The 15,089-nt window shown below is 42.3% G+C and overlaps 1 protein-coding gene across 2 annotated transcripts in view; it reads left to right on the top strand.

Moving 5' to 3' along the window:
* VWC2L (von Willebrand factor C domain containing protein 2 like) overlaps window positions 1-14,676 on the top strand; it is a 165,741-nt gene extending 151,065 nt beyond the window's left edge. For both annotated transcript variants that reach the window (XM_023510435.1, XM_003784976.3), the window contains one exon: window positions 11,414-14,676. In XM_023510435.1, coding sequence (XP_023366203.1) covers window positions 11,414-11,443 — 30 coding nt within the window. In that variant the 3' untranslated portion in view covers window positions 11,444-14,676. The remainder of the gene's footprint in view (window positions 1-11,413) is intronic.
* Window positions 14,677-15,089: the final 413 nt, after the last annotated feature.

The following is a 15,089-nucleotide window of genomic DNA, read 5'->3' as shown; positions in this document are numbered from 1 at the left end:
TTTTTTTTAACTTATTTTTCTCCTGTCCCTTCATCCTACTCATCTTTTCCTTTATCTACAAACCCGTCCTCTAACAAGACAATCTATGCTACCAACATAGTATTTGTGCTCATTTATTTTCCTTCTGTCCTCATATGATCCTCTAAAAATATATACCAAAGTTTCCTTACATTCGTTTCACTAAAATAAGATCATCTTGTACCCACCTCTCTTCATAATTGCTTTCTTATTCAGTAATAACACGTGAAAATCCTTGCAAGTCAGCTGGTGGTTGTAATTCATTCTTTTTAGTGACAACAGAAGAGCCCATGGAGTAGGGTACCATACTGTATTCAATATTTCTGTTTGGGGTGGGCATTCATATCTTATCACAGTATTTTTAGGCACTGAGAAAAAAAGTAGCAAAAAACCATTCTGTATATAAATAGAAATGTAGATATTTAGATAGAGATCTTTGTGTACTTTTTCTTGAATCTAGCTTGCAAACTTTTTGTTAGCCTTTAACTTAGATTTCTTCCATCACAGCTGGGACCCTTTATTTCCAACAAATGAAAGTATTTACTATTAACAGTCTCAGCAAATAATCTTAAAGGATTTTGCTAAGGAGTCCCTCTTCAGCCAACAACTGGCACCGATGGATTATTTCCACTGACCTGCCCCCAGTGCAGCCATCTCTGTTAGGCGGTGTTGTCATTCATCTGACTTACCGGGAAGACAGCCTGGAGGAAATGTACACAGAAGAGATCTTATTGCTGTATGTCCAAATAGAAATAAAGATATAGGATTGGAGATTAATGGTATCTTTACTGAGATACCATTTGCTATCTCAATAAAGATTTGAGATAGCAAATGGTAAGTCTGTTGCAAAACCTAACACTAGCAAGATTAAATTCTTCATTGATGGTTTAAAAAAAAAATTAAAGAAATACTAGATTAGGAATCAAAGGACCTGGACTCCATAACCTACCCAAAGTAGCATAGACTGTGACTCAGGTAAGAGCAATGACAAATAGCAACATATGACGTCTATTGAGCTTTCCCAGTGGCAGGCACTGCTGTGCTTTGCACATGTTAATTCATTTGCTCCTTCAAAACCTCCGTAAACTAGGTTCTTTTATTATTTCATTATTATTCCCACTTTACGACTGAGGACATTGAATTTCCTCCGCCAGTAATCGGCAAAAGCAGATTGAAAAGTGGATAGCCTGGCTCTGGCATCCTAGTCTCTTCTCTTTCTGTCTGTTTGAACCTCGGTGTTCTCAGCTTTAGAATGGGCACAGCAATGTTGACTCAGTCCACCTCTAGGATCGTTAGAAGAATCACGACAGTGACTTGAAAACCATTAAGAGTTCTAACAAGATGAGGCTAGTGTTATTTCAGGTTGGAGGTTTGACTGAGATTATTCCATCATTCACCTCGATGACTAAGCAGATTGTTTCATACGAGGGCAGACCAAGCCATTTTCTGAGCACCTTCTGAAGGTGAGACTAGACAGATACAGCCAATTAACATAGAGCCTGGACTGTGCCAGATTCTCAGAGCCTGCTGAGATTCATGAAATTAGACAAAGAGCAGCCAACCTTTACTTCTATTGTGTAGCTTGGCCGCATCCTCCTTCTCTTTGCTCCAGCCCTTGCATTTTACTTAATTGGAAGGCCAGGCTATAAATCTTACATACTTAAGGGCCAGGAAACTCTCTGGAGCTCTCAGACTGAAATGTGTGTGGGAGTTCAGCAATATTGAATTTTCAAATGAAATGATTAACAGGCACCTTTAGGGCAGCCTCGGAGAAAACAATATTTCCTGAATCTTGCCACTTTAATCTAAGGAAGCTTTTTGTTTTTAGGTTTAATAAAAAGGGTTCGAAAGTAACATAGGGATGAGTGACTAAAAACAGGGAGAGATGCTCTATTTCTTCCTTCGGCAACTGAAACTTCATCCCTGCTCTGGAATCAGGCCGACGGAGGCCATCAGAGCAGGTTACCAGGAAGGCTTAAGGCACTCAGTTCAATTCTAACTGTAATCACCTCTAATGACTGGCTTTTGAAGAAACATTTTTTCCCAAGATTTTGATAGGTGAAAATGGGCACAGCTGATCAGAAATCCTATTTGCTTTTTCAGAGCACAGTTCCATCGATCAGACTTCATGAAGTAGAGAATTAGAATCAGTTAAGAGAAAGAGCATAATCCAATCCAATCCAACCGCAGACGGAGGCCTACAAGCCTGCTAGTTGCTGAAACAATGATTTAGGTTCTCTGCCAAATAAATACAGGATGTTTATAGCTTTACACAATAGGAATCAGCCTCGTTTATGCACCAAGAAGATCATTTACAACCAATTTCTAAAAGATACGAGTATCAATAATAAATTTTCCAATCAAAGCCAGAAATTGCAGTACTCCAAAGAGGACTATTAAACAATATGAAGTTGTTGTCAGAAGGAGGATTTTTCAGAGACACCATCATAATTTATAATCATAAAGTGTCTACAAAGCGGTTGTGACCCGCCTGGCTTTCCTGGCCTCTGGGACGGAGGAGGCTTGGCTTTAAAGAGGACCTGGGTCAGTGAGTAACAAGGACAGGGCTTCTCCGCCTGCAGAGATCTCCGTGCCGACCTGGCTGCCATCCAACGTGAAGCCTAGAACCTCGTGGCCTTCTCAGCCACATGGGCTTTGTGGAGCAAATCCCAGCGATGCCTGGGTGGAGGTTGAACAGAGCTACTCTGGAAGTCATTTCTCTGCGTACGTGATGATTTTGGAGCCAGAAGTCCCTCTTCCCAGGCATCCATTCGCCCATCACCCCTTTGGCTATAACATACAGCACAAATGTAAACATCACGGCCTTTTCCTCTACTACAGCCACATCATCCCAGGTGCTATCAACACTTGGAGATAGTGACAAGTAGCTCTACTCACAGAAAGATCAACCTCGAGTGTGGAGTAAGGAAAGAATGGCTCCGTTCCCCAGCTCGGTCACTTACTTATTAAGTCACTTGACATTTCTATGTCTTATTGTCTCCCCTGTAAAGCAGTAATAGCTGATGTGAGGAGAAAATTAGGTCGTGCGTGAAAAGCTCTCATCATTTCAGAAGTGTTTCCTGGATTGAGTGTTGTCAACTGGATCTGGAGTTCATGCTTCCTAAGAGAGACCTGGGGAGTCAGGAATAGGGGGCGGTGCCATTATGACTAACGATCTGAGCAAATAATCGTGCACATAAAGAAATGCTCTCCAAGGAAAGCTACAGCCTGGGGTCAGAATACGAGGGTGGAAATTTAAACTTCCCCCATTGCTGGGTTCTCTGCCCTTCATCAAGCCCTTAATTTTCTGAGTTTTCCTCTCCTCATTTGTGAAATGGCACTCATGACAACCACTTTACCTCATGATGGTGGATATGATATAAGAAAACATAGACAAACATGTTCTAGAAACTACTAAATATTTTTCTACTCAGGATCAAGGCGTCTGACTACAGTAGAAACTCCCTAGCTGACCAACTGCTTACACTGACCACCCCCTTAAGTTGACCTCATTTTCACGGACCAGACACACATCACAAGTCTATCAGTACAGTAGGCTCGTTTCTTATGTTGACCACCTCCCTCCATTGGCCAGTCCCAGGCCTTTGGGGGGTCAACTGGCAGCAGTTCTACTGTACTTTGCCTTGTCTAAGTTGAAACTATCCTAGTAATGTGTTCTGGGTTTTTATCTGGTTTTCTCCATTGGAATGTCAGCTCCCTTAAGGGAGCCACTGTCTTGCTCAGGGCTGTATCACTGGTGCTTCCAGAAGCTTCGGTTGAGTGAATATTTATATTATTACCTGACTGGTAGACAAGTATACTAGCACTCAGCTCCAGAATAAGGATTGAAGTAGATGAAATTTGCCCTCACTGGCCTCTTTCCCCACCCCACTTAACGTCTGAAATGAATAATTACTTCTTTTCTATGATTGGGGACGTCCTGTTTGCATGGAGAAACCCTTCCTGTCCTCTAGAGAAGCTGCATCTGCATGCCAGGTGGCCCTGTCCCAGCCTGCCTTGCAGCAGAGGGACTGGCACTTGACTAGGCCACCAGCAGACATACTACTTACTTGGAATTACAAGTTAGTAATTTCAAGACACGCTGGGTCACACAGTCTGCCTGCTGGCAAGGCCCTTATGGGGCACTTGTGGTCACGGTTCTGGCAGCAGCACAGGGGCCTGCACTGATGACATTGAGAAATCTGTGGGGTCAGAGCCCAAGGTGGGTCTTCTCACTGGACCAGCTCTGTGGCATGATTTCGGCTCTTGGTCCTGATTGTGTTACCTCCACCCTTGGTTCTCCTGGCTGTTCTAGATAATCACTGGATAAAATTTTCTTTATTAAGTGCATTCTCTGCTTAAATGATCCATGCTTTGTTTTGCTGCTTGACTTACAGGATCCTCCTCACCCCGAACAGCCCAGCCTCTCGGTCAGATCTTGGTCCCTAAGAGCCCCCACTACAACTGTCTCAGTCAGATTGCACGGGATCTTGGTCCCTAAGAGCCCCCACTACAACTGTCCTCTTAGAAGTTACACCCATCCTCCAGCACTTTCCTTCTCCCTCCTCCAGATCAAATCACCCACGTTTCTTTTTCTCTTAGGACTGAACTTCCTATGAGGGATAATCTGATCAATGAATTTGAGCCAACATGTTAATTGCTGACGCTAATGTAATATTACCCCAGCATTTTAGCAGATACTTTTCCATGCTTCAAACCAAAGCAGAAAGGAATGCTTTTTGGTTACCATGATGCAGAGGCCGTGAGGGTTCTAATCTTTGTTTGCAACTACACTATGTCTGTCCAGACAGCTTCTGTCTCTTCCGCCCATGGGTGCTTTGTGGACCGATGAAATAGCAATACTGGTGTGGTTTACAAAATCAACGTCTCTACTTCACGGTAGCACACACACACTCCCCTACCTACATAAAACACTTTAATGGCTTCCCATTGCTTTAGAATGTAGACCAAAATTTTTAACTTAGTTGCAAAGTCCTAGAGTCTTGAGGCCTAACCTAGTGATATGCTCTCAAATATTTAACAACTAGCTTGATAGCAGGGAGTTAAGGCAGAGGGGAATGGGGGTGGGGGCTGTTAAAGTCCTGATTTGTAGCATTTTCTGATTTTTATGGGTGGCCTAACTACATACCCATGGCCAATTTCAAGCTACTAAAATAATGTTGATGAGGTTATAAGATTCCTGAGTAACCTAGCAAGTCTGTATGGGCACTGCTCTAGCAAGTCTGTATGGGTAATGGCTCCAGGACACCACGGCCCTGACTTCTTTTCCTCACCACTCCACTGATGCCATCTGACTGTGTCCAGCCCCACTGGCCTTTTCCACCCACTCAGTGGACCTTACCCCTCCCCATCCACATGCCCCAGCCCAGCCTTTCCGTGGTCTCAGTTGGGCTCTCTGTGACAAGCTCCCTGCTCTGTGACCCTCCCCTCTAGAGCACTTAGTTCAGGTTATCTATTTATTCCTTAATGCAATCATATGATGTATGATATAATTGTATGTGTGACCAGAGTGGCCATCAGTGTCCTTTTCTGTGTCACTTGTATGCACCCTTTTATGAAGGAAATTTCGAGGCTTACCAAGAAAAGAACTCCAGTGGCTACTCCTCCGTTCTTAATACCACAAATGTAAAAAACCCTTCGATTTTCTACTAGTTTCTTAGAAGCAAGGATAACAGAAGCTGGAGGACATCATTCCAACTGCTTTTTCTCTGATGATCTGATGAGCTACGCAGACACTCATGGTCCCCCTCAGGGACCCTGAAGTAGAAAATAGGAGAAAATGCTGTGGAAATGACCCGGCGCCAGGCTCCCCACAGCCGCCTCTCAAGAGCAGCTCTGTTTTTACAGACTTCATATATTTCTCTCACTTATGAGATTTTTTGAATGATTTCTGTTGTGAAAAAAAGAATAGTTTTCACACCAATTTTATTTAGTAGATGTACAAAAGAAATGCTCACAGAAGTACAGAAGAACAGGAGAAACCATTCATGTGTTTCACACACACACACACACACACACAAAGTTTTTCCAGATGAGTATTTCTACCTTTCCCTCTTCCCTCCTGACTCCAAGTCCCAATAAATAATCAAATTTCCAGTTTTGTCACAGTTTCAAAACATGAATCCTCTCTGAGACTAGACCACATGGGCCCCCAGTTGTATTGGGGTCACAGAGTACGTGCACAGATAATCAATCCCAGAACTCAACTTGAACCAGATCCCCTGAGTCAGAGGCCACGCTCATTCTGCTTCTCAGTTATTGCACATCCAGTCCCATGAAGAACTTCCCTGCTCCCCAAGGAAAAGCCTCACTGCTCAAGCATCTTCTCCATGTGACTTTCAGTTTAGTTTTTCAATAAATTATATTTTCTCAGTGACTATATGAGTACTCCCTATGATACCAGTAACTCTGATCTAGACCAGTAGAAAGACAGTCTCACCTCTTTCTAGCCACATCAAATGTCTTGCCTCCGTGTGCAGCATCAGTACAAAAGGCAAGTGGACTTCTGAACTCTGAACAGAAGCTCAGATCTGAGCAAAGGAACACAGCAGTACACTTCTAGATACCTGCCTCTTCTTTTTTTTTTTCAACCTTTTAAAATTAATTTTTAATTAAAATCACAACTGGACACATTTATGGCGTGCAGGGTATATTTCGAAATAACTAAGAGTAAATTTTAAATGCCTTGCCACAAAAAATAAGTGAGATGATAGTGAGGTTAATCAGTTTGATTTAAGCATTCCATGTTGTATATTAAATCAACACATGATACCTGCTGCTTTTCTTGGGTAATTAGGAGCTTTCTATAGTTCAGAGAGATTGAATTTATATCCTACCAATGCCCCTTTGTGGATGTGTGATTTCAGGCAAGTTATTTTTTTATCCATGAGGGTCAGTGTCCTGAGGGCGAGAACACGTACATCATGTATTTAGTTGTGAAGATTAAATTAGACAAATTCTTGGCATGAAGTAAGTGCTCAAGAAATTATCACAATGTATTTTTACTCATTAGCAAATGTTTCTAAATCTATATTATTAGAACTAAGCATAACATACAGACAAGGGCTGATGTATACGTCCATAAAAGAAGCTTGCTTCCAACATAGGACTAGCTAGTTTATATTATTTCTTTTTAGTTAAACAAAACTTTACTGCTTTCTTAATATTTTCCAGGTACAGTATTAGACCTTGACCATAAGAAATAACAGATACTCGGTTCCTTTCTTCAAGAAGCTGATAATTTTAAACCATACTGACAGATAAGACCCTGTACTTTCAAGAAATGAAGTCTTGCTGTGTAGCCCAGGCTGGAGTGTAGTCGCTATTTACAATGGCCGTCATACAGCTCACTGTAGCTTCAAACACATGGGCTCAAGTGATCCTCCCTCCTCAGCCTTCCAAGTGGCCAGAACCTTAGCATGTACCACCATGCTGGAAGACTTTCTATATTCTTAAATATCTCTAAGAATTGCACACAGCTATGATTTAATTTTTAAAAAACCCCGCAAAATGGCAAGGTTTCACCCCAGTATTATTACATGACTGAGACGTGAGAGCTTACTTTGATGTGGTTGTGTTTCCTCCGTGTTCTCCTGATTTAACACCCCTTGACTTCTACCCATGAAGGGCCTTCAAGGACGTGGTACACTTTAAGAAGCCAACTACAATGGTGGCACTCCGAGAAGAAATTGAGACATGTACAGAGATACAAGTGGACACTTTGGTCAATGTTGCTCAATGGTGATGGCAACCACTTTGAGCAACTCTTGTAATGGCAAAAAACAAGTGACTTGTATGTATTCATCTTTTGTTATCAGTTTATATTATTACAATTTTAATTTTTTTCCCATCTTAAAATAAGTATACCTTGTTTGGCACCCTCTGTGTATTATAAATATCTGTTCCAGAACTGTATGGGATTCCTAAAGTTCTAATTTGCTTTAGTATTATATTATCAATAATTTTAAAAAAAATCTCTAAGAAAAAAGATCTTGCCACATTGTTGGCAAATGCCACATCCATTCTTAGTTCTTTGAGGAATCTGTGTGTGCGTGAGCATTCGATTCATTGGAAATCTGTGTTCTCCATTTCCTTTCTAGGGCTCAGAAGAAAGAGATAACAGTTGGTCCCCATTTTTCTTATAAGAAGCCTTCATTCTTTGAGAGTTATTGAGTTATTCCTCCATCTTCTCTTTCTAGATTAAATAATTCCAATTCCTTTAACCTTTTCTCGGGGGTCCTATTTGCCAGGCTTCAGTTTAATCATTTTCATTGCTCCCCTCTGGAGCCTCTCCAAATCCTCTGCATTGAAATATGTCGCTTTGCTTTTGAGTTCCCTCATGTAAGTAACTTATTTCTTCACATGGACCAAGACAAAAAGGAAAGCGGCTCCCAAATAAAAGGCAGAGAGCTGAGAGGAGGATAGAGTTCCTGTGTAAAGAACTCATTAGGACCCTCCCATACTGAAAGCAGACTAACATTCACCGCCACCACTATCAAGGAAGAAGGACAGTTCTAACACCAGAACAGTTTTTAAATAGTGCCAACCATTCCATTTAACAATTATCTAAATTACTTTTAAGCTGATAAGACTATTAACAGCAAACTTGAGGCTTGCTGCAGTTACACCTGAGATTCTCAGAAGGGTACTAATAAAATCACTGTACCACTAAAGCTAATGAGATCAAACAGGAATTTCTGATTCTGTGAAATACCTCTGGCCATCAGGTAGACAGCTGAGGGCTCGCTGTGCAATTTACAGAAGCGCCTTTGGTTAGTCCTGGCACGTGCAAAGGATCGTTCTTTGCATTCTGTCAATCAATATGCAGTAATTAATATTTCTTGAGTTGAATGTGCAGCAAATTCTAAAGTATTCTTTTAAAATGATGTGCAGAGGTGAATCAAATACTTACTGATCATAGTAAGAAAAGGGAGAAAAGGGCAGATATGGACACCAGAGCTGTGGTAAAATACCCCTTTGGGATATGCATAGCAACTTGGGAGAAATCTCTTCTCACAAAGATTCTTCCCTGCCTTTTCCTTTTCTTTTGTCATTGAGATTAACCAGCTTCTTGTGAGGCAACAGCATGTCTGTGCACATGCACAGACACTTTTATGCACACTTTTATGCACACACACAAACACACATGCATGCACACACACACTTGCACACACACAAACACACATGCATGCACGCACCCACACACACTTGCATACACATACACAAACACACATGCACACACACAGAGTTAAGATTCTCTCACTGTCAAATTTCCAAATCCTGATGAGAATCTGAGAAAATTCTTGCAGGATAATGCTCTCCCTGTTTCAGGGACTTTTGTTGTAAAATCGATGTTGAGGATTTTTTTCTTTCTTTTCTCATCTGGAACATTAAAAGTATACAAATGAGGTGGAGAGCTTTGCTTAGCAGGAGGCAGGTAGAGAGAGTGACCATTGCCTTCTCTGACCTGCCCCAGACACACAGGCAGTAGTTCCCTCCAGCTCAGTTCCTGAAGCCTGCATGGCTCTGAGAGGACCTTGTTTGGCCTAAACTGGTTGAGCTGAGAGTCATCTGTCAACAGCCAGGGGAGAACCAACTAGATTCTGGAAGAAACCTCTTTGCCAAATTCTTTGAAGACTCTCTCAGTTCTGGTTCCAGAACAAATTAATGTTTGGTGCTGAATTTTCCTAGGGAAGTATAGCCTCAAAGGCATTCCAATCTGTCAAACAATGACTTAAATCCCCAAACTGATGGCATTAATATTGTGGTACTTAAATAATTAGCCTGTAGGATGACCAATGGCTTCTAATCAGAGACTCAGAACAAGAAGCACCTTCCTGGGCAAAAGCAATGAGCTATTTGCCAAAAGTTGCCCCTATGCATTCCTCCTATTCCGGCTGGTTTTCCAAGCTTGGGCACGCCCCTGGTACTTATGCCACAGAGTGAAGAAAGACAGAGGAACACACTCACCACTGTGTGCACAGTTGAAACACAGGAGCTCTAAACAACAGGCAGTTAAAGCCATAACAGAGTTTTGTGTTGATAAACAGGTAGGCATGTATATTGTAACTTGATACCGTAGTTACAATGTTTACAATAACAAGACTCCATTTATGAAGTAGAACCACAAATAACCCGAGATTTCTTTGATATGATAGGCAAGACAGTCTTGTACATTCTTAACAAGGGGGAAGGAGGTGAAAGCGGGGCAGGCGCTGATGTTGATACATGTTGCCCTGTTACTTAGCCCTGGTTGTGGCAAGTGGCCAGTAACACTGTGTTAGTAAAGCACAAGTAAACATAACTCTGTGCTCTCTCCTTTCACCCAAATGTGTACTTCACGGACTTACATTAAATTGTTTCAAAGAAACAGCAAGTTTTACCACCCCACTGTAATCACATTGGGAAGCAATTATTTTTTCCATTAGATTTTGGGAAATACAGTAATACCAACTGACGCTGAACGCTGGCATCTCTACAGTGAAGTTTAGAAGAAAAACAATGCAAGAAAATAAATTCATTTATTTATTTATTTATTTATTTTTTAAGGAGAGGAAAGAGGAGCAAGATAGGCAAGAAATAAAAAACTGAGACTAGGGAATTTTAAACATATCCATCTATAATGAACAGCTGACATTTTCAAAATAGCTTTTGTGGATCTGAAAAACTACAATAAAATTCCTGCTGACTTTCAAAAGCCAACCATTTAGGTCATTCCACAGGAAAAAAAAAAAAAAAAAGATAGCCAGCAGATTAAAGGAAGTCCATTTATAAAAATCAAATGAACCTCTAACAAAGCTTGTTCGGGACATGAATAAATCATTTGGCCATGAATTATTCATTGTTATCAAGAAACAAGCTTGGGATTCCAGGAACCGGGCTGAAGAGGTGCTGAATGAGTGGAGTGAGCGAGGTTATTGTCTCATGCCCACCCCAGGAAGGGAGAGGACAGGCCACCAGCACCGTCCTCGGGCACGGACCACGTCAGTCCTCCCCTCGTGCTTCAGGGACATTTGGGGACTTTGGCAGCCGTTACACCCCACAGGACAAAACAAATAGAGTGTAACAGACAGAACCGTAATTTAAAAGATTGCAGGTGCCCAGTAAGCAGACAATAAGATGTTCTCAGCGTTCTCTCTCCCTTTTTTTTGAAACGCACGATATATATGGAAAGTAGGAGCACTGGGCAAAAGATAGTACAATTGAAGGTTTAGATGCAAAAGAGCTGGCTAGAAAATTCCTTACAATACGTTCTTAAGAGGAGACTGGCCTACTTGTTCATGGCATGGGGTTGGATTTGGGGATGGGGGACAAGTGACGAAGAAAGGGAGCGCCCCAGATTTAATCAACTAATCGATGTATCTGTGTGTTCCAGGTCCGAACTGCTTTGCGGGGACTACGATAATTCCAGCTGGCATTGAAGTGAAAGTGGATGAGTGTAACATCTGTCACTGTCACAACGGGGACTGGTGGAAACCTGCTCAGTGTTCAAAACGTGAATGCCAAGGCAAGCAGACTGTGTAGGACAAACTTCCCACCGATGGCAGTTCCTAGGAGAGGATGCTTTGGCTTCTACACTGCACACGTTTAACACAAAACAAAACAAACGAACTCCTGCCAGCTACAGCAGGGTCACCAGCAAAACCTTTTAGGGTTGACAAAAGTGAATATTTTACTAAGAGGAAATTTCTCTCTTTCTCTCTTGCTATATAGTATATACATAGTATATAGCTATCTAAATCGCTTTTGTATTTACCAATGCTTGGTGGTGACTCGACAACTGGATTTCTGGAACAAAAAGAAAAAAATAGCCTTGCGCAGGCTCCTTCTCTGGTGAAGCCTCTGCCCTGCCAGCCCATCGTCCCCTGGTTTGCTCCTTTTTTACTCTTCTGTACATCCTACATAGCGTTTTTCTCTTGTGATTTTTTTTTTTTTTTAACTTTGAAAGTCTAAGGGGCAAGTTCTGACGGCACAGTAAAGTTCCTGAGTTGTGTCGAGAAAAGGTTTGGTAGAGGAATGTCGTGGGAAAGCTCTCTCCTGACCAGGAAGGCACAAGGGCATTCGACCCATCACTCCCCTAGAGGGGACCATGCCCTGTAGGCTAAGAAAGGAGGGATGGATATATGGAGGGACCCACTGCTGGACAGGAGGGGGAACAGGGAGTTTGTCCACTACGTGGGGGTTCACAATTAAGGCTTACGAACCACACATTTCATACGCAAAACCTTGAAACTGCCAATTAAAAACTAATATGTACAGAACACCAGGAGCTTGACTAAAGAATCCAAAGAGAGACAGATAATTAAAATCATAGCACCAACCACCAGACTTCTCATGATGCTAAAATTGAGTTTGGTTTGTAACTAATGCACTCGAAACCCTCCCTGTCATCAGGCAATATAAAGAGCAGAACCAGGGCGACGCGCCCCACTGTGAGTTTGAATCCTTCCGAACATTTCTGGCTTTTGAGCTCAGATTTGACTGAAAGCCAGTAGTTCACATCAGCGGGTTTTATGGTTCAGGACCGTGTTTGCCATGTTACAGTAACAACCGCTCAGCCCTATATCTAAAACACAGATTCAGGACACTCTTTCCACCTCAAGTGCTGATTTAAATTAAAGATTAGGGTAGAGTGAATCTTGCACAATACAATTCCATTTGTTGAACATTTTTTAAAGTGTATATATTAGATATCAAACAATTAAAGTGAACCTTTGAAGAGTCTCCAGGTTGTGCCCTGGTAATGCTGCTAGTTTAGTAACAGAAAAAAATAAAATACACAGGGTATCTGATGCCATCTCGACACAAGTGCAAAATTAGCAATTCTGAAACCACATGGCATAGTTAGTCACTTAGTCCACTCTCCTGTCCTAGACACCCTGGCGCGAATCTGACAGGTCCTTGAGGAAACTTGAAGGTTGTCTTCATTACCACTGTTCTTCCTTTGTCCGTTCCCCCAACCTGGGCTTCGCCATGGCTCCTGTGGAGCACGCCTTCTAGAGCAGGGGGTCCCCACCTTAGTACTCATACTATCAACATGCTGGGCCACACAGTCATCTGTGGGGGCTGCTCTGTGCACTCTTAGGATATGTGGTGGCATCACTGGCCTCTGTCCACTAGGTACCAGTAGCAACACCCCCGCTGTAACAACCAAATGTCTCCAGACATTGCCAACGTCCTGAAGGAGGGAGGCTGGGAGGTAAAATTTCATCTGGCTGAGAACCCGTAGTCTAGAATAATCAGTATAGAGTGGTTTCTATCAGGGGGAATACGGGGCCAGCTCTTGCTGCACCTGTGGCTTTGGTGAGCCTCTGAGCCCTTTGGGACATGCACAGACAGCAGCCTGGAGGGGTCAGTCTTCACTATAGAGAGTGACGTCTCTAATGCTATAGGTCCACCCTCAAGACACATATTTCTTTAGTCTTGTCACCCGGTTTTTCATTTTAAATTGTCAGCCTCTCCACCCTGGAAGCATGTTCTGTCATCAAGAAAGAGTTGTCATTTCCAAAACTAATGTGCTGACGAGTTGGACCTGACACTTTTACGCACACTGTGCTCGTGTTATGATACAAATAGCCATGCCGGCACCATCCCGAGGAAGACCAGCAGCCGCCTTCCCTTAGAACACCAATTTGCAGCAAGGTTGGTGCTTTCAGTTGCCACCATGGATACATCATATAGACAGTCATGAATCATTCATGAACAATGCTGCATGATTTATGTCTGCACTCAGAAATAAAGGCATTCCACACTTCAGCTCGTGTCTAGACAGAGACGTATTATAGAGCATTCTTTGCCCTGAGGTTGCCTGTTGCCAGCTTCAAAAATCCACACTCTTGGAAAGTAATAACAATAATAAATGACAGGAATAAGGTTTGAAACTCAGAAAATATCATTAATAGAGCCATGTAGCATAGAACCTTATCCATTATTAAGGAGTTACTCTGTCCTTTTTAGAAAACAGACAGAGTACAACTGGGAGGCTGAAGTACAGAAATTTGGCATCGAAGTATTGGCACAGTGATAGTCACAGCAAGGATTTACTAGAACGGAGCGTAACAGCCACCCGGAAACTCTCCGGAGATTTTGCAGAAAGCAGGCTGCTTACTGGCCTCTGTTACCAGCTTGGGGGGGGGAGGGGGTTATTGTTGTTGTTATTGTTGGATTCATTTTTTTCCTTTAAGATTTTGTAGCACTGACACATTTCCTCCTTTAGGGAGAGATGAACCTATACTGTGACCGAGTTTCTCACAACCCGATAAACATTTCCAACTTCCTTCTGCCCAGGTCATTGGTAAATTCTTCCCCAGCTCTCAACAGCAGAGTTCCGGTCTCATCTGTTGTCTTTTTCCTTTGAAGCCTTTGTGGGCAGCCGCACTGTCGCCTCTGTACTCTCCTTTCTCCTCCACCTTTGGTTCTCGGCTTTAACTCCAGCTATGTTCCAATAAGGGATCAACATCCTCTTTGTCAGCTGATGCCTATTCAAAATGATTCAGTTTCTAAAATCTTTGGAAAATGGTGTGCCTGAAAACTAGTGAGAAAAAAAAAACAACCTAAACTCTAAACTGTAAAAAGGGGATTCTAGCAACAATATTTGATGTGTAAAAGAATATATTATTAAAAAAATTATTTTGTTAAATATAAAGTGTGTTAACCAGCAAGTATTGTTCGTGTTGTATTTCCTTCCCCGATTCCGCCCTTCTTCCCGCCCTGGTTATGTGATGAGTGATTCTCAGTGGTTTCTCTCATCGGAAAGGCGGGGTGACATCAGCGCTGTGTTCAGTTAGAATGAAGCCTCAGCGTTAGCATTTGCCTTTGATGAGACTCAGGAAAAAGCTGACTTGGAGATTGGCGAGGAGGTTCAAATAAACCAGCAGTCAGAGTCAGCGGTAGGAAAACCTTCTTCCTAACTCCATATCCATACGCAATACTACCGATAATCTGGAGTTACCAAGTGCTGGCTCTGGTCCAGCCCAGGATTCTGAGGAAGGAAATGTGTGATCTCTACTTTGCTCTTCGAGAAACCAGAACATAAAGAGGTTCAGCACTTT

This window comes from Otolemur garnettii, unplaced genomic scaffold, assembly GCF_000181295.1.
Source record: "Otolemur garnettii isolate 467f Iridium unplaced genomic scaffold, OtoGar3 scaffold00013, whole genome shotgun sequence".
NCBI classification, from domain to species: domain Eukaryota; kingdom Metazoa; phylum Chordata; class Mammalia; order Primates; family Galagidae; genus Otolemur; species Otolemur garnettii.
The sequence above is the reverse complement of the archived record's forward strand: the minus strand, read 5'-3'. Positions and strand labels throughout refer to the sequence as shown.